The following is a 20,091-nucleotide window of genomic DNA, read 5'->3' as shown; positions in this document are numbered from 1 at the left end:
CACCACCAAAACCCCGGCGCACAAACACATCCTCCAAGCACACACACCATTGCGGTTTATTTCACACCTCAAACATTTAGTAAACAATTAAGCAAATACAAGTAAACTGCAATAGTAGTAGTTAGTAATAAAATACACTACAAAGTCGTGATTTGGCACTATATAAATAAAATGTAGTTAAATTGGTTTATTGAAACTGTAATAAACTGTTGCAGCTCAGGGTGGCTGTGGCTACAATGTAGCTTGCCATCACCAGTGTGTGAATGGGTGGATGACTGGATGTGTAAAGCGCTTTGGGCTCATTAGGGACTAGTAAAGCGCTATTATAAATACAGGCCATTTACCATTTACCATATTTTCACTGTTTTTGGTGGGAATTCAGTTCTGTCTGATGGCTGATGCAAAACAGCTTCTTTTTTCTAGTTTTAAATCACAAAGCAGCTGATAAACTGCAAGTTAAGTTTGCAAATGGTTATTATATAGACTAGGATGTGTAAGAGGGTGTTTAAAGGCAAAAAAGTGGGTAATATGCGATCTGTCTTTTTAGAGCGTTCATTTAGAGGGAAAAACTTGTAAGGAAGTAACGTAGTAATGAAGAGTGTATTGTAATTGTGGAGACCTGTTATGCAGAGAAAAATGGAAGTTATTAAAAAGTCTTGGTTTAGCCTTCTTTGGGAAAATTATGCAAGTGATGGAGTATCTTGCAGGTCTTTGCCTCATCACTCATTTCTTTTGCTGTGATGATGATTCATTGTCTTTCTAAATAAGCAGCCATAGTACTTGCTGCATGACAAGGATTTATTCTCCATCTAATGGGCAGCTTCAGTACACGCTGCATGATAATGAAGAAATTTTTCACGGGACCTGTCGGTTCCATCATACGTGAGCTCTTTACAGGAAATGAAGTCACTGGCATTGAAGGGGTCTGGACATTGCAGAGGCAGATGGTTTCTATATTTGGGAGTTTTGTGAAGAGGCCTTTAAGTATAATCTCGGTGTCGGTACAGTTTGGAATGGACAACATTTTAGATGATCTTCTCACTGGACTCACAAGTGTTACAGTTATCCTCATCATCATCAGTTTGTTTAGTCATCTTTCATTAGCTGCAGGGAAGCGTGTGAGAATGCAACAGTTGGCCATGTGGGTAGAAAAGTTCAGAGTAGAAATGAGCCGACTCACTGCTTTGTCAAAGCAGCATGGTTACCACTGAGTACTGTGCTCTTTGAGTGAGACATGGAAGTGTGCAGTAGCTAAATGACTAGCAGCATCTGTTAACAGAGGAAATGGGGTTCTGCACAATCCTCCGAGTTCACCGCATGGCATTTCTCAGACCCCGTGGGAATTGTTTTCTTTACAGTTGCCCGGTTTCCTTTTCTTACAGGGGAAACTGTAATCTTTACCAGATATCTGATGTAATGAAATCTGTGATGTGATTTAGAATCCCTAAACAGGAGAAATGTATCCTCCCTGCTGACACAAAATCGGATTATTGAACATTGCTCATCTAGGTTATTTATGACACGCTCATGTTTTTCTCCACCCCCCCCTCTCCTATGTAAATATGAGTCTCACACAAATGGCCAATAGCAAACACACATACATTTAGAAAGAACACAGACACACTTTAACTCCCACACACGCTGCCTGTCAAGGAGTTTGGCTCGGCATCACGTAAACAAGAGGTTGACAAACACGGCATGAGACGAGAAAGACGTCGGGGTTGTTTTTGATGTTGCAGGAAGAACTTAGCCGTGAAGTCGACCTGTGTTGTAGAGGGGGAGATGAAGTGAGGACACCAAGCAAGTCCAATCTAGGTTATCCACAGACATCAAGGCCAGAGAGGAAGGCGGCCAAGGAGAGGGGGAGGAAACAGTTCGGTCCAACTACAGCTTTATATTTGGATGTCTTTTATACATATATATGTTTGGGAATGCAATGCTCTTACTCATACATAAATGTTCTCTGTACTTAATGATATAATCATATATCATATGGTAAAGTAAATCGGTATTTATAATTTATATATGATCAGCCCTTTTATGTGCAAAAAAGGCTTCATTTGAGACAAAGGTGAATCATCCAGCTCTGTTGTCATCTTTTCTCATACAGAAGTGGGGAATAGAGAAATCACGTGTTCCTGTTAGTTGCTAGTTTCATTTTGGATGCCTGTGCCGTGGTTTCCCCTTCTCTTTTTCCTTAGCCAGAAGCTTGAATAGCCTGTTAACATCTGCAGATCGGCTGGAGGCCACAAAAATCGACCTTCCTTTATGCTCAAGTAAAAGAGTGTTGTGGAAAATACGGCAGTGAATGGGAACAGTGAGAGGCCAGTGCGAAGCAGCTGATTTTCCCTCTCTCTCCCGCTCTGTCTCTCTTATTCTCCGAACTCCCCCACCCCATGCCCCCACTGCTTTCGTGAAAGGAGCTATTGTCTCTGGCCTGGATTGAAAAACTCACACAGTACTTTTCCTTTGAGGACTTAAAAAACTTGCGTAAATGAAAAGCGGTTTGCAGTTCATGTCCAGTGCGTACAGTACGCGTGCAGACTTTTCTGTCCACACACATGCTTCTTCACACACACCTTCTTAAACCAAAAACACAACACATCCTCATCCACATGGGTCATATAAGGCCGCTGACGTGTGTGTGTGTGTGTGTGTGTGTGTGTGTGTGTGTGTGTGTGTGTGTGTGTGTGTGTGTGTGTGTGTGTGTGTGTGTGTGTGTGTGTGTGTGTCTGTCTGACAGCTCTAGTCTGCTGAGAAATCTCAGATTCCAGGCCCTCTTAGTCTGCTGGCCGCCGAGAAAAGCTCCGCCTCTCTTTACCTCCACTGCCCCCCTTCTCTTGTCACCCAGAGCCTGACACATGCAGACCAGCTCTGATCGCTGCTCATCACACTGTGTGGAGGCCTGTCACAACAGTCCGTTGTGCTGCTTGCGATAACTTAGTTTGGAGAAATCCCTGATCTCTGGATGAGGCATGTAAACATGGGACCTGTAGCTAAACTTTTACGGGCCTTGGAGGAGTTTTGAGGTCAGAGTGGGAGGGTTAAACTCTCTGGGCTGGACTAAAGCAACCTGCAGCCATGGCTGGACGTCAAGACCGACCCAAAGCGGCCACTCTGCCGTCCCGTTCCTGCAGCAGCGTCCCGGGGACCGGTCGATTGCAGAGGCGCATGGCCTTGTGCAGGATGGAGGACTGCACCTTTGACAGCTTTGAGTTGCTTTACAGTGGAGCTGTCGATAATTTCAAAAGCCATAAAAGTAACCTCAACCTCAGTAAGTTTGCCATCTTTGGAATATAAGCCGGACGTGACTAACACAAGCCAGCCTGTTTTAAAAGTGTTCTGAGGTCTGTAAGGTGCTCTAAACTTTACATTTTAAATTGCTGAATCCATGGAGGTATTTAAAGGTTACATGTAAGTGTGAATGATTTGATTTTTCCTCAGTTTATCAAAGAAGTTTTAACCAGATGAGGTATGTTTTTGTCACATTTGAGTTGGGAACCAGGACTCATCTGTCCAGCTAAATATAGCATCTCTACCTCAGTAGTGGATCAGGACCATAAAAAATTCACTGTATAGGTTTGGGCTCTACTAGCTCTAATAATGGTGTGACGAGACAAAAATGAAAAATTACATGTATGCTTTGATTTAGGAAATTTCTGTATAGTGGTTATTATTGTCACAAATCCTCATCAGCATTCAGGAATGCAAACATTTAGTTTTATTTTGGCTTTTTGACTCCAATTATTCAAAAAAGAAACTGCTATGTGTCTGCGTAACACAAATCTGGATACAGGGCACAGAAATCCCGCCCACCTTTTGTTTAAGAGGGGCAGCCAATTGGAAGAAAGCCGGCCTGAAGCGAGAGTAGACTTAAAGTAAGAGGGGATTGAAGTGCTGCATTAGGGCCCAATATGAAATGGTTAAGAATTACTTTGAAGTGTGAGTCATGCAACACTACTCCAGTACAATTTAAAAATGTGCATAACGATTCCTTTTAACCTGGTACAAATAAAACACCGTTAAGCAGTGCAGAACCTCCATCATTTCCATAATCTGCCCTCAGCATCCAAACCTTCCTTATAAAATAATGTATCATGTGTAAAGTTCATAGTGATGTTTTTGTAGCTTTTCTACAGATATTATGGTTTCATTCAAAGTCTGCAAAGAACAGAAGGTCAGCATGATTAAAAGTGACATCTCTTTGCATGGCATTTAGCTAATCCCCTGTCTGTGTTACACATAAATGGTCTAGTTACTAGCTTTCGTAATGGCTGAAGAGACCCTGTGATGTGGCAATCCAGGATGAAGATTTATATATAGAAGTCAGCAATCCAGTTTTAGGTGCAGAACAGGCATGTTGACAGTATTATTAATATGCTATCTGGTGTAGAGGGCCTCTGTGGAACAGAAAAAAACAGATTGTACTCTATCCTTCCTCGTCCGACACACATAGCGTACAGTGCCAAGCTGTGCTGTATCACACACTTGTGGCCCCACTTCCAGTGCAGTGTTATGGACTCTGCAGCATCTCTATTTCTGGTGTTTTGAAGGTTATGGACAATGTGGAAGGAAACTACAGAGAGGGAATACATGCACGGGAAGGAGTGGAGCATGGGAGAAAGAAATTGGGGGTGGGGTGCAGGGAGTGGTTGTACGGAGCGGCAGCGTACGAGTGGGCATTAGTGGTAAAAAGCTGTGAAAACCACCCAAGTCATCTTATTAAGAAAGAGATCCTGTGGTTGGTTTGGTTATCATGTTACTTGACTTGAAGGTCCTTCAGCAGTTTCATCGGACTGCTCATCAGTGTTGTGGAAATAATGCAGATATTGTGGTAGAAACCAAAGCAGACCTAATGTTGCAGACACTGCTCCAGGTGATCACAGATGCTGCTTCAAGTCTGTGATCATGTTTCCAGCTTATTTACCACTTGTGGCTCCTCCTCACCAAAAGTTAATGCAGGTTGTTTTCAGAGTATTGTCATTATCAATTCCTTTTCTGTACAGAGTGACTTTGCTTATGTTACACTAAACTCAAAGCTAAACTACTGCTTGTATCATACCCGCTGCTGCTGCTAGTCTTTTAATGTAATAGGTTTAAAGTTGGCTGCAGATCTTATGGCACAGGGCAACCATTAAGCAGCTTAAGCCCATTGCGACCTTTGGCCTGTGTTTTGCTTACTGTTATGTACACAGAGGCACGTTTTCATACATATTTGAATGCTGTGCCGATGGGAGGAGAGACACAGCCACTGTTGAATGTATGAGAGGAGTCATTTTGCATTTTGGGAAGTAAGAGATAAAATGATGGTTTGTTTTTCTTTAATGCACCACTGCAGAGGATTTTCAAAAGGAAGACTTCAAAGAGAGCCAAATTTTCCCAAACTGCTCTGAGTAAACTAGAAATGCAGAAGAAGAATCTGAGGCAGACGCATTATACTGGATGTATGTCCTCTCTCAGAGGCAGCACCCCAGGTTGAAGCCAGCGCTGTAGCTGCAGGAGGTTCTGCCAATGAATGTTTTATTAGTGTTAATGGGATGTAATAAAGGACTAGAGTGAGCTATGAGGCTGGGTGATGAGAAAGAGAAAGTGGCAGCTACAGTCTTGTAATCTGAATCCTCTCCTCGGGTGTGCGATGTTCTGAGAAAAGTGGGTGATTGGGGAGTTGCGCTGCTTTCATTGCTTTCTTTACTTTCAGCACTTTGCTACTTCAAGAACATGTTGCACCCGTTTCAGGTGATGTTTCTCGTTTTTAACTGAGACACCAACTTGTGTGCTTTTGAGGGTGTTCACAGTGGAAGTGGTGCTACAGCAGGGCATGATTGTCCTCGAAGAGGCTTTGCTGATAATCAGAAATATTTCTCTTTAAGGTGGACTCGATCTGTCCTTTTGATTTTTGCGATTGCTTATTCGAGCATCTAATGGGTAAGTGGGTACTGATTGACGGGTGCACGTGCACACATTTCTGGCCTTCTCTTCTCCAATATTCATGTGCTCCTTTATTCAGGGGCAATAGAGTGTGAGACAGTGCTGATTTTGCACCCCAGGCTTTGAAAGTGCCGTTACCTGAAACCAATTGAAGCCATCACATGATTGACAAGGAGGAAGTGAGGAGGAGAGGTGAAGGTTATAGGCTATAAACGGGAGGGATAAAAGCAATATTTTTTTTATTGGATTGAATTCTTTTACTGAAAATGGCATTGCACATAAATTTAAATCTTGCTTCTTATGTGCCTTTTTGTGACCCTGAGCATGTGAGAGTATGAATCTCATCATTTAAGAAAAATTAAATGTTACTGATATAGCATCTTTTATATTTTAAAGTAAAGCACATACAATATATCAGATGACCCTCTGGCGACAAACTTGGCGACAGTGGGAAGGAAAAAGTGCCTTTTAACAGGAAGAAACCTCTGGCAGTACCAGGGTCAGGGATCAGGATGAGCCATTAAAGATAACATAACAAGTTCCACATTGTGTCTTTTGTCCTGTCTTCCTCCCCTCACCCCCAACTAGATGGCAACTCCTCCCTAACCCTAGTTCTGCTGGAGGTTTCTTCCTGTTTAAAGGGAGTTCTTGATCTCCACTTTCACCAAGTTTTCTCATAGAGGGTCATGTGATTGTTAGGGTCTTTTCTCTTTTACAGTAGAGTCTTTACCTTACAATATAAAGGTGTGATATAAGTAAAATCGACTTGAATTAGATTGAATTAAATTTTCTGACCTCCAGTGTTTGTGTTGTTTTGTTTTCTCCAGAGGAGGAACTGAGGAAGCTGCGGGACGAGACCAGCGTGGACTCCCTGCGGCAGGAGCTCGAGAGGGAGCGAAGCAAAAGGATAGACCTGGAGCAGAAGATGAGCGATTTGCTCAAAACCAGGTGAGACGAGAAGACGGGACTGCAGAGTGAAGCACATGACGGGAAATGAGAGGACAAATGTATGAAAAGGGAAGTAATAGTTATGAAATGAAAGGAAAGGGTGACGCTGCACTTTGTAACAGTTCAGCTCAGCAGAGTTTACCACGGGGCAAGTTGGATGACGAGGGTGCCGGTGCTGCCCAAGGTTTCTGTTATAAATAGAAGCATCAACAGCTTGGTAGGCAGGAAATTCCACAAGGGTGTGTGTGTGTGTGTGTGTGTGTGTGTGTGTGTGTGCGTGTTATTAGGGAGATGGAAAAAGGGAGAGGGAGGAAAGAAAACGAAAGGAGTCACGCGCTTGTCTGAATCTCCTCGCTGTCACACAGATGCTATCCTGGTGACAGGAAAAACCCACGCCTCTTGGCATCTACTGGGATACCCTTTACACTTGCGGGTGTGCATGTCTCTCTCTCATGTACTGTGTGTGTGGAAATGTTAGCTTGAATGCCCATGGGAAATTCTGCTGGTATTCTTCAAGTGATTGCCAGCGCTGAAACATGGCCTCAGGACTATCGAAAGCAGTTTAGGAATTTGTAAGAGGTGAAGTTAATGTACTGTGACCTGCAAGTTTTCCACTGTTAATACTTTGTCAGCAATATCCAGCATGAGCATAACAGACAGCAAACATTTCTTCTTCACTGGTATATGATTGGAATAAACAGTAAAACAAAGCATTAACACATTCTGGAGAAGCCTTCTCTTTAGGGAGAAGATCAATTCTGTCTTACGCTAGAATTTCCTGTCCATTACAAAGAAATATGACTGCAATTAAAGCCTTATAGATAAAAGAGCAACAAGTTTGCCGGTGCCAGTTTGCTCTAAATGTTGTTTCATCCATTTGTAACTACCACTGCAGTGCCTGTTCAGGACGTTTTATGGAATAAGAATGGCTGTAGGGATGCACTTATTGAATGTGTGTGTTTGTAGCTGTGCAGGATGGGTGATTTGTGGGTAGGCCCTCCCTAAAGGACCAATGAGTGATTTCAGATTTGTCATTGAGATTTATTTAAGTCAGACTGATGCAGATGCCTTTAGTTTTTGCAGGATATGGATAGCTGAATTAATGTGTCTGAAATTAAAGGAGGATGTTTGCTGTACCTTATCACCCTTTTTCATTTTTGTTGGCACTGATCCTTTTGTCTCATTGTGTGAGATTTTAACAGTAACCTTACTCACTGTGATAACAGGCAGAGTGAATCTTTCTAGTCTGGCTCTGTGTATGTCTCTTTGCCTTTTGTGGTGATCCGTTCAGTGCAGCAGCTTTCAACATGCTGGCTCATGTACTTCTTAAAGTGTGAGATTGCAGTTCTGACAATACAGAAGTGAGACTGACACATGACAGATCTTTCCCTTAGTTTTTTCGTGACTATGTGTGTGTCTGTCCCTTCCCTTCAGGCTAGAGGACTCTCCACCACAACCTCCCAGAAAGCAGCAGTCGCCCTCAAACAACAGAACAGGTAAGACTCCAAGTGGACGAGAAATGGGGGGGTGAAGGTGGGCGAGTTGGAGTCTAAGGGAGAGGAAATGAGTCCTTGACGTCTTCTGAGTGTGGGAGTAAATCAAGAGGAGAGTTTGCGTGTGTGTGTGTGCACGTGTGCAGGGGAGGTGAAAGTGTAGGATGCGTGCAACGGAGCGCTCGATGGGAACAGAGTGGGTCGGAAGGGTTTGTGGGTTACTCTAGGACACGAGGCAGTATGTAGTGTGCGTGACAAACACACAGACACGTGCACGCAAACAGAGGGGTTTCCTGTGTGTGCTGTCAAGAGCAAGTAAGCAACACAACAAACCACATTAATGCATCGAGGCTGGTTCCTATCATTAGTCCAGATCGTCGCTGTTAAGAATGAGTCGGTTTTCAAAATATTTGCGCGAGGGACGAATGAGACAAGCTCATTAGGGCAATAACGGTCAGATTCTGATATGTGCTTTCTTTTGGTTTCAGGCTGAACAGTTACTCTCATAGGTTGACTTTCAGTGATCCAGAGATTGGTGTGTGTTTGTGTGTGTGAGATATTAGTGAAAGGGAGGGTGAGAGAGTGAGGCTAATTTTGGAAAATGGGTTATGATTGTAGATCACTTCATCTAGGGCAGACATAAGAATATGTTAGGCCGGCTTATGCAGATCCAGGTTTGGTAAAGTGAGGCGGTCAGTTAGTGGCAGCCTGTGAGGACTGCAGCACATCTCCTTCATCCACAGTTTACTGCGGTTCAGCCTGGAGTCTGTTCAGAGATTTTTAGCTCATTTTTCAGCTTTAAATAAATTAAAAGATTTGTGTTAAATTGAATCTTCCTTCCTGTAGTTTGACATCAACATCTACATATATAACAAAGAGGTCCAGAGCGTGATCGTGCACCCACGCAAACGATCGCCATCATTTGAAACTTTTAAAGTTGTGTGTTTGCAGAGTCAACCTCCTGCTGCAGCAGTTACAGCACCCTAAACTTTGTAACACATTTCAGTGGTGATGTGGCTGTGATGTCACTAAAGGTCAAACTATAAAGAGCAAAAAAAGGAAAGGAAAAAAAAAAAACCCACATTACCACCATGAAGTGAAAGCGTTGCTATGTTACCCTCAGTCACATGTTAGTTTAAATGAGCTGGCACTCAGCTACCAAAGCCCTGCCGTAGATAATGTGAAAGAGAGAAATCGCGTCTGTTTGGGCCCTGGCAGTGGTGGCTTTGAAAACTGTAAATGTAACTGCTTCTAGCTGAATCGCATCATCTACAGCAGAAAAAACAAACTGTATTCATTCTCATATGGCAATAAATGTCTGAGCAGTCAGGCTGTTAGTCACCTGTGGGTACTACCACAACAAATTAGTGTTCACTTGAAACACCACAGCAGATTAGAGCTCTAGTTTTTGCTCAGGGGCACTTCAGCATTAGCAGTTGACTGTTGTCCTTGTTTTGACTGGCAAGTATGCAGTTTATGAGGATATCAGGCCCACCAGGCTGTTTTACTGCATGCAGAGAATACTAAGGTTATAAAATCCAGGCAGTTATTTACAGTAAGTCAGCTTATCGTGTAGAAAACACGGATTCATTACACAAAGTGCAAAGTATTTTTTTTATATATATATATTTATTCACACGACAATAGCAAATTTAGCTTTTATGTAACAGCACAGGCTGCAAAGCTCTGTTGGTTCAGCTCACACCTTTCCACACAGCCATGTCCACCTGCCTGTGGTGATCCTGACTGTGTCATTTCTGTGGCTTAACCTGTAACAAGACTTAATAATGCAGAAAAAGCAGACACCATGGCCCAAAGCTCTCCCAATCACGTGCTTAGAAACACAGAAGCAGGCCTGGTGTGAGTCCTTGAATTTGCTCAGCTACCGTTGGATAATCACTGTCTGAGACCAGGCTTAAGTGGTCCAGTCTGGGTCCCATGACAGGGCAGGAGATAGGGTTGGAGTAAGAGTTATTGATAACATAAGCCCATCACATATCAGTGATTTTCTTTTAACAATGCATAATTGTTGGTGCAGGGGATTACAAAACTAAGTCGTGCTTATAGCAGCAAATCAAAGTTGATGTGTTTTCTTTAGCAGAGAAACAGCAGAAGGAAGTGTGGAGTTCACGGCTGCAGAAGTGGCTGTACGAGCGCTTCGGGGTTTACATGGAAGACTTCCGCTTCCAGCCGGAGGAAAGCACAGTGGAGGCTGAGGAACCGCTAAGTGCTAAAAGGTGGGTGAGATGTGGTCCTGAGCAGAACATAACTCCTCGGGTTGTTGAAGAAGATGTGGAATCTGAGTGCCCGGCGAGCATAAAAGCTTGTACCCTCACCCTGTAGCTGTCTCTGGTTTGATTTTGCACAGAGGAAGTGTTTTTGGTTTTTTTTTCTCATCGTACTTATTTTCTCTCCTCCTCTGTACAGAACAGTGAGTCATTACAGACGGATGAAGGCCAAAGTGTTAACACTTCCCCTCTCACATAAAGCAGCATTTATTTTTTTTGCGTGTATGTCAGCATCTACGCGTAATCTGACCTTCACTTTCTTTTGTTTTCCATCCAGGTTGACAGAAAACATGAGGCGACTCAGTGAGTATAAGCTTTTACTTGGCATCCTCTACATAATAATGATAATAATAATAATAATAGTAATGATATCACTAACACACATTCATGCAATACTCTAGTTCTGTGTATTGTAGATCTAATTTTTTTTTCTCCTTTTGAACATTTCGACATGTAGTTAAATATAAAGTCCTGGAAAATTTCACAGTAAAAGCCTGATTCACAAAGATAACCAAAAGTAAAGACATTGCTGCTCTGTCTTTAGCTTTACACTCTCAGTGAATCCCTGTGTCTTTGCTGTTTCAGAGCGAGGAGCCAGACCTGTCACCAACTTCTTAAGGAACCTCTCCGCCTTATCTAATTGGCACTCCGTGTACACCTCAGCTATTGCCTTCATTGTGAGTCTTACACTTCAGACATGTGAATTAATGTTTTAACTTTGTCTAATAATCGCGCTTCGATATTCTCTAAAAGAAAACTTGAGGTTAGTTGTGATACAGGATTACCTGCCATAAACTGCTGATGGCTTCTGCACAGTTTGGGTGTCATTGACAGCTGTGCTGCTTCTGTCATCTGCCGTCTCTGTCACTTTGACACCTTGCACTACATTTTCACCACCCTGCCTTTATTTGACTGCAGTTGCGACTTTTTCCTCTTTTCTCTAAATCGAATCCACAAATAGGTGAGACTTCATAGAGGATGCAGGGCAATTGTGATGAGAGAGAGGAAATTGATTTAGTCGAATTTTGAGATCAAGACTTCTTGCTTGTACTTTACAGCAGTTATTATATGTATTCAGTGTAGTTCCTTATTATCCCAACGTGATTTTTTTTTTTTTTTTTTTTTAAATTTTGGGTCTCTAAAATCAACCAGTCTGGAAAAGGAGTCCGATGATAATTTTGGACAGCAGGTACGACCCTTTTAATAGAAAAGAGTCGTTTCTGTAGTTTTACTCTGACCTAATTGTCTTACAGCTCGTGGCCGGGAGATTAAATGAATATTAAAGTCATGTCTGCTTCACTGTGATGAGTTGCAGTGATTCTGCCAGCGACTGCAGGCCTAATCAGAGCTTCATTAATGTCCAGTCAGTGGTTATGCTAAATCATCCTCAACCCACTGATTATGGCCCTACACCATCTCAGTATCCAGACGTGATGCTGGTTTAGTGTTGACAGGTGACTCAGCGTCTTCCACTGCTGATATATCACCCAAGTATATGCGCTTCAGGCTTACAATGAGCCCCCTGATTCCTCTTTATGTCCATCTTATAATTCATTGCCGTTATTGACTGAAAGAATGTGTCCTCGCTGCTATAAAGTGCTGAATTTAATGCATATCGGTTGTTTATTAAAGAACAACAAACCACGTTAACCTGTGTATATATTGTCCTTTTTTTCCCTTTTGAATCCAGATTTACATGAATGCTGCTTGGCATGGCTGGGCCATTCCCATGTTCCTCTTCCTGGCTATCCTACGCTTGTCCTTAAATTACCTCATTGCCAGGTAAAAACTGTCATTTATTTACAAAAGCAGGATCATTTTTGCCTCAGCTGTTGCTTCACGGTTGAGCTCGATTGTTTGTAAAAGGCTACAGTCCGATTTTCAGCTTTTAGCGTGATTAATTGTGCAAAACACCCACATTAACATCAACTACTGCGGCCACAGCTGTGCTGGTAGTACACAGATGCACACCGCGGCCCTTAGTCACACAGCAAATGTTTGTTAAAACCGCCAGATTTTAAAAACATGCACACATTTGTGCATGTTTGGGGTTGTTGTAATTGTTGCTACAAAAGAGCAGTACTTGGGAGCTCTGATTGAAATCAGAGCTCCCAAGGCTGGAAAAGTCGGTCCTTTAAAGTTGATGTTTTGCATTGAAGGAATAGTTGCCTTATAACATGTGCATTATTTATACCTTCTATTTTTCAGAGGTTGGAGGATCCAGTGGAGCATTGTGCCTGAGGTCTCTGAACCCATGGTAAGATGCCTTCCTGCTGTTGTTGTTGTTGTGCAGGTCAGAATGAAATGCATCCAGGACTGGAGATCAACGTGTGGTTTTTGTGTGTGTGTGTTGTTAAAGGAGCCTCCAAAGGAAGACTTGACTGTGTCTGAGAAGTTTCAGCTTGTACTTGACGTTGCACAAAAAGCACAGGTATAACGAGGTTCATCTAACGATCCAACCGCTGCTCGAAACAAGACAAACTCTTTAATGAGGTGCTTTTAAATCTCTTCCAGAACCTCTTTGGAAAGATGGCTGATGTTTTAGAGAAGATAAAGAAGTGAGTGGTTTTGTTTCAGCCTGACAATCAAGTGTGCAAGAAATGCACATAACTTATATACTGATGTGTATTCTGTCCTCCTCCTGCTGTCTGTTTCAGTCTGTTCATGTGGGTGCAGCCAGAGAGCACCCAGAAACTTTACGTCTGCCTGTGGGTGACTTTCATCACCTCCTGCGTCCTGCCGTACAAACTGCTGGGCTTTATGATTGGTGAGTGATGTTCACAAAGCATCTTTTTGATTGTGACAATACGTGAACTCAGTCACAAACAGATGCAGAACTTGTGGAGCCGTACTCCCTCAGCCTGTGTGGGGAAGCTGTGGGCTATTTGCATATAGATCTTATACATAATTACTACTTTTTAGCATCTCCCAAACCACTATGCACTCAGACTTTCTTGAAAGGTGCTCGGAGCAAACTGTTGGCATAGAAGCTGCTGTCATTTAGCCAAATTTCCATCTAGCACTTCATTTCTCCATTTAAAAGGAATGAATAACCAAAATCAATGTATGCTTAAAAGCTGCACTGGACATTTAAACAAAGTAAATATACTGACATTTATTATTTCAGATCCCATCTAAGATTTCTTCAGTGACTCATTTCAATTGGAGAAACAAAACAGACCACACATTCAGCGTGACTGGGAATGAGGGCTTTCTTTTCTGCGCAGATAGCTAACTGCATTTGGAGACAAAATTAGAGGCAAGGCTGAGATGGTTTGGACATGTGCAGAGAAGGGAGAAAGAATATATTGGACGCTGAGGATGGAGCTGCCAGGCAGGGAGATGAGAGGATGACCTCAGAGGAGGTTCATGGGTGTAGTGAAGGAGGACATGCAGAGGAGGACGGGGTGAGATGGAGGCAGATGATCTAATGGGAGCAGCTGAAAGAAGAAGACAGCTAGCTGAGCACATTGTTACATTGTGAACATGAAATGGAAAAATGTGACAGAGTGCAGAGGAAACCAGTCTGTGTTGGCACAAAGTGACATCGGCAGGCTGTATTGCACCCATCATGGGGAAAATCCCCACATAGTCTGTACATGCAGAGCCACTGCCTTCTGTAGTATGTGTGACTCTGGTTGTGGGTAATTGATACCAACAGGGAAAACGATAAGGAATGGCAGGAGCCTGGAGACCTGGCAACACACGGCAGCTGCATGACAGGCTCCAAATACAAAACAATTATAATAAAAACGTTCCCCCAAAGAGAGTCCAGCCAGTTTGTAAGCGGGCGTCAGCTGGTGGGTCAGTCATCGGAGCCCAGTTCATGTAGTGGAGAAGAAATCTGTGGTCATGTGTGCATCTGTCCCACATCAGTCTCATCGGGAGCTCTTAGGCTGGTTTTCCATCGAGTTTAACTGGAAATTGGAACCTCTACTCATGATTGGAAGCTTTTCATTATTCTGCACTTTATTCTGTAAATCTGCTGTTTTACCATGAGGAGAAAATCTGACTGGTGTATTGTTGGTTATCCAGAGCCTCCGCAGCTCAGCAGAGTCACTTTGAGCTCCAACATATAACTGGCTCAGTGTCTGTATGTGCAAGAATGGGCAAAATGCTGAAACTAGTGACGTCATCAAGGTCAGCGGCAAGGACTACTTTGGACAGGGGGGCGTCACCTATTTGGGGCATCCCTTTGTCTGTCAGTGAGGCACATCTGAGGGGTTATTTTCACTAAACGGTGTTGCTTTGCATCATTTAACCTCTTTTATTTTATATTTTTTTTAAGAATTAATGTGTCTGTGATTACTCTCTTTGCAGGCGTGTACGCCGGCATCAAGTTCTTCATCATAGACTTCCTGTTTAAGAGTTGCCCGAAGCTCCGCGACAAGTATGACACGCCTTACATCGTGTGGAACAGCCTTCCCACCGACCCCCAGCTCAAAGAGAGGACAAACGCCACGGTGTCGAGACGGGTAAGGCGAACAGACCCCAACACCAACCCACACGCGTTTTCTACCACCAACACTGCTTCCTGTCTCAGGTTCTTGATTTTTTTTTTTTTTAAATTAAAATCTTAAATAAGAAAATATTTCCTCCTTTAGCCCATCACAATTTCAAACTTAAAGACCTGAGTTGTTAACAGGTTTATACCACAGAGGCTTTCAGTTGCATTGCAAAACTTCTCCCAGGCTAGAAGTTTGAGTGAATTCACATTATTTGCAGATTAATATATAAGCAATCATCTCAAACACACACACACAAGAAGAAAGGCACATATACCACCTCCATGTGGGTGTGGATCATCCATCAGCAGCAGGTCGGGTCCAGTCTTTCATGTTGTCAGCAGTCCACCCACTATAGCCCACCTCCCACTGACTCCCTTTGTGGTGGATAAAAATAGATCAATAAAGTATCAAAACTATGGCGCTGGCAGCCTTAGCCCAATTTCCCTCGGGATGAATAAAGTATGATCAATCAATCAATCAGTATATCACCCCCCCTGTCAATAATGCAATACAATTGAGCCCGTGATTGTTCTGTGTGGGTACCACAAAGTTCCTCTCTTACATGAATGTCTGAGTGTGTGTTTGCTGTGGCCGCAGTCACAGGTCTGCTCTGTCGTTTCTCTCTCTCAGCTCTCTGGCACTGAGAAGGTAGGGCCTCTGGTGTGTCTACTCTACTGTGCTTGTGTGTGCTGCCAGTTCACCACAATGCGTGTGTGTGTGTGTGTGTGTGAGTGATGTGTGACACACCTAGTGAGTGGCTGTCAGTAATTTGTGAATGCAGTGGATCAAAATGTCAACAAAACGGTCTGCGATTTTCCTTTTTGCTCTGACACTGCGGTGTTTTTATTCTCTTTTGTTTGAATGATCTTTAAGAGCCTGCAGCCCCGTGACATTTTGGATCCACGAACATAGATGCTTGTGAGAATTGGCAGTGTGTTTACTGAGTAGGCACGTAGAGAAGATTTGATGAGTGTAGTTTCATGTTAGCACATTAATATCGTCCTGTTCCCCTTAAATACACCATAACTGCTGTTAGATCATTAGATTAAAACTCTTATGTAAAGAGGCCTGCATAAAAATGAACCGAACAGTTGATCTTACCATCGAGGTGGTGGCCACAGGCCACTGCTCTCTCCTTCTCCCTCTGACTGATTTTTCTCTAGTTTTACTTTTTTCTCATTGTTCTTGTCACTGCTGTTAGCATGAGATGGACTCGCAGAACAGGCTGTCCATCTCCTTCAGGGTGATGCATCCACGTGTTGTCACAAGAAGGTTTGCTGTCTCCCAGCATAGGAGTGTGGAGGAGGTACTAGGAGCTGGGCCCATTGCAAGAGTAAAGCTGGACAGGGCCATAGATGGGCATCAACCCAGCAGCAGCACCAGTATCTGTTCCTCTGTGTGAGGAGGAACAGGAGGAGTACTGCCAGAGCTCTACAGAATGGCCTCCAGCAAGCTAATCATGTGATAGAATCAGACTGCAAGAGGGTGTTATAAAGTCCTGGTGTTTTTAATTTGACCTGCGCTCACAGCACCATGCAGCTCACGCATTTGCTCGTTGGCTTTTGGTTTTTTTTTTTTTTTGTTTTCTTTTTTTTAAGCTTCAGGACCGTGAGGACTTCATGCCACCTCTTGGAGTCTGATTCTGTTAGTTTGATCAGAAACATGCACAGGAAGCCTGCTGCAGGTCATTCTGCAGAGCTTTGGTACAGAAAAGCAGATGTGCTGCTAAACTTATGTAATGCCCGCCTCCTGGTTTCTCCCCCTTTTTCCCGTTGGCACTCGTGGATTTGATGTGTCGTCCTTGAGGAGCTGGACTAGCTCTATAACCTGAGTGGGCTGCAGGTGCAATATCTGCTACCAGCAGTGATGAGGACTCCATCAAAAAGTAGACGTGGCGTAAAATCAATCAAGAGGCGTGATGGCCCGTTTATGCTCGCCAGTTTTTTCCCACATGACAAAAGTGGAGTCTTTTTGCGCCACCACAGGTTTAAGAAACAATTGTGTAACTCTTTCAGTTTTAATGACACATCAACACAGAAGCTCAAAGATTCACAGATTATATATGAGGAGATGTTGAAACAGTATAGGAAGATCAGACTTTCTGGAAAAAATTTTAGACTTCTGCTCCTGTACTGTACCAGCGCTGATGTGGAGGCTTTTCCTGATCATTCAGGAGAGTACTGCAGCGTATATTCACACCCTCAGTGCTGGTATAAATGCTACCAAGCCGTGATGACCTTGCTGTTTGGTTGCAAATTGTGTGGTGAGCGTAAATGGGTGATAAGGAGCGAGCCGGTGTGGCCACCTCCTGCAGAATGACTCCTTTTTGTGGTGTTGCCTCTTCAGTGCACCTGCAGCTGCTTTCATTTGCACCGACGCAGCTGAAATGGTAATGGAGTCACAATGGTTTATGCTTGCTAACTGGAGAGATCAGTAACCCTGAAGTTTATCTGACTTTGTCTTGTGACAACCAACGCTGGTGTAAGTAAAACTGTAAAACTGCAGTGGACACGAATGTTTTTGGTAAACGCGTGTTGTAGGTAATTTATGGATGCTGACTTGAATGATGGCCTCACTCTTTGCTTTGCACGTCACTCCTGAGCCTGCTGTGAAGAAAGCGCACATGATGCAACCTCAAAAGTTGGGGAGCTGTTTGAAGTTCGGCCACTTGTCTCTAAAGCTGCGGGATACTGTAGTTCACACAGATTTATAAAACCTCATCCGCTGAGTTTAATGTGACTCTTTCTCTCTGTCCTCCTTTTATGTTCTCACTTTTTTCCCCTCTTTTTTTTTTTTTTTTTTTTTTCCCTTCCCTCCATCCTCCTTCCCCTCTTCCCTACTACTCTCTCCAGGTCCAGCCGGTGGTTTCTCGTGGAAGCCTCGCCAACGTCCCGTGTGGGGGGAGCAGAGAGGAGGACAGCGGTCGCTCTCACAGCACCAAGAAGGGAGCTTTCCACGAGATTTTCAACCTGCCAGAGTCAGAGCGCCCTCTGCCGGGTAAGAGCAAGTACTACAGTTTTTTATTTATTTATTTCCTTTGGCACCCAATTTTATTTCTGTACATCCAACTTAGAAATGTCCTAAAGCTGGAATCATGTGTTTTCTGTGAATAACGCTGCTTCATCATCTTGTATGCTGTTTGTTCAGTCTGTGAAAATGGCTGGAGGTGTTGCCTGATAAACCGAGACAGGAAGATGCCCACAGACTACATCAGGAACGGGATGCTTTACGTCACGGAGAAGTAAGTGGAACATCTTTGTCTCAGGGGAGAGCTCTATCGCATCAAATCTCTGAGCGGAGGAGAGAAGCAGCACTTCCATTTACAGGTGGAGCAGACGAGAGGAACGGAGATTCATTAGTCCAGAGGAGACGTAGTTTTAAGTTGCGCTGAGCCTCATCTCTCCTCCTCTCTGTGTAGCTCTGTGCAGGGTAGCCTTCCTCCTGAGAACACTCGACTCAAGACTTTATTACACGTCTGTTCAGTTTGGATGGTTTTTTGGTGTCTCTGTTTCCCTCCTTTCACAAAGCTCTCTGTCTCTCTCAGTTACCTGTGCTTTGAGAGCTCCAGCTCCAGATCGAGCTCCTCAAAGAAGCATAAAGTCATCAAGTTGGTGGACATCACTGACATACAAAAGGTAATGACTCAGTAATACGCATAAGGAATGTCTCGAGGCCAGCAGCCTCTCTAAAACTGGATAATTACTTACTTTAAATATTAATAATGAAACGAATGTAATTCTATTCTGGTGTGTGTGTTTAAAGCAGATATTTCTGGTTTTCTCCTCCACAGTACAAAGTGTTGTCAGTCCTACCAGGAAGTGGGATGGGCATTTCAATAGCCACTCCTTCCACTCAGAAGGTACAGACTTTGTATATTTATTATTATGTTTGCAGTCGTGATTTCATTTGCTTCAGCTGAAGCTCAGTCCAACATCTTAATAATTATCTGCTATAGATGTTGTGTTTTTGTCCTTTCAGTCAGTTTCAGACAAGTCGGCAGTAATTCTCCAGTATTGCATGTGACAAATCGAAATTCACAAATGTGAGCTGCTGTGGGTTTCTGTGGGCGTTTCATTAAGATTTGATTTACGAGCCGATTAGTTGGCCATCAAGGATGTTACCGGGTAGCTAGGTGACAGAGCTGTAGCATCAATAATTTTCCTACTGAGGAAGTAGAGAAAGAGGTTGGTGAGATTATTGGGAACAGTCATGTCTATAACTTCTGTTCCCTTTCAGTCGATTCACTCGGTACAGCACACGTAGTATTAGATATCACTGCTCCACAGTACTGAGTGAACCGACTGAAAGGGAAGAGCAAAGATTGTAGGTACTGTACAGTGTTTACCACCACATGAACATAGGTATACGCCGATCAGGCATAACATTATCAACACTTATTATCTCTGCATTGTGGCGCCTGTTAGTGGATGCTAATTATTAGTGAGAAAGTGTCCTCAAAGTTGATGTTAAAAAAAATGGGTCACATTGTGATGGCTAGACGACTGGGTCGGAACATTTCCAGAACTGCAGTTCTTGTGGGCTGGTCCAAAGAAGGAATGGTGGTGAACCAGCAACGAGGTCATGGATGCACGTGAGGAGTGAAGACTGGCCCGCGTCGTCCGATCCAACAGACGAGCTTATGTAACTCAAGCTGCACAAAACGTTCTGGTTCTGATAGAAAGGGCTCAGAATACAGAACATTGCAGTTTGCTGCAAATCGGGCTGAATAGCTGCAGACCAGCCAGGTGTCCGTGCTGACCTCTGTCCACCACTGAAAGCGCTACCACTGGCATCAGAACAAGACCACGGAGCAATGGAAGAAGGTGACCTGGTCTGATGAATGTTACATCACATGGATGACCTGGCACCAGGATGCACAATGGGGCAAAAGCAAGCCTACAGTGTGATGTTTTGGGCAATGAAATG

The 20,091-nt window shown here is 43.4% G+C and overlaps 1 protein-coding gene across 8 annotated transcripts in view; it reads left to right on the top strand.

Moving 5' to 3' along the window:
* gramd4a (GRAM domain containing 4a) overlaps window positions 1-20,091 on the top strand; it is a 53,334-nt gene that overhangs the window by 28,376 nt on the left and 4,867 nt on the right. For 4 of the 8 annotated variants that reach the window (XM_012919835.5, XM_023152206.3, XM_076875475.1 and 1 more), the window contains 16 exons: window positions 6,756-6,876; window positions 8,311-8,372; window positions 10,468-10,606; window positions 10,935-10,960; window positions 11,243-11,334; window positions 12,348-12,439; window positions 12,866-12,914; window positions 13,017-13,088; window positions 13,172-13,215; window positions 13,315-13,424; window positions 14,978-15,132; window positions 15,796-15,813; window positions 18,018-18,162; window positions 18,313-18,406; window positions 18,710-18,800; window positions 18,956-19,024. In XM_012919835.5, coding sequence (XP_012775289.1) covers window positions 6,756-6,876; window positions 8,311-8,372; window positions 10,468-10,606; window positions 10,935-10,960; window positions 11,243-11,334; window positions 12,348-12,439; window positions 12,866-12,914; window positions 13,017-13,088; window positions 13,172-13,215; window positions 13,315-13,424; window positions 14,978-15,132; window positions 15,796-15,813; window positions 18,018-18,162; window positions 18,313-18,406; window positions 18,710-18,800; window positions 18,956-19,024 — 1,379 coding nt within the window. Of the gene's footprint in view, window positions 1-2,849; window positions 3,275-6,755; window positions 6,877-8,310; window positions 8,373-10,467; window positions 10,607-10,934; window positions 10,961-11,242; window positions 11,335-12,347; window positions 12,440-12,865; window positions 12,915-13,016; window positions 13,089-13,171; window positions 13,216-13,314; window positions 13,425-14,977; window positions 15,133-15,795; window positions 15,814-18,017; window positions 18,163-18,312; window positions 18,407-18,709; window positions 18,801-18,955; window positions 19,025-20,091 lie in introns of those variants that run through there. The other 4 variants (XM_076875477.1, XM_076875479.1, XM_023152207.3 and 1 more) reach the window with 3 other exon arrangements.

The sequence above is a fragment of the Maylandia zebra genome, linkage group LG17 (genome assembly GCF_041146795.1).
Source record: "Maylandia zebra isolate NMK-2024a linkage group LG17, Mzebra_GT3a, whole genome shotgun sequence".
NCBI lineage: Eukaryota > Metazoa > Chordata > Actinopteri > Cichliformes > Cichlidae > Maylandia > Maylandia zebra.
Note: the sequence above shows the minus strand (reverse complement) of the source record. Positions and strands in the feature narration are given on the sequence as shown.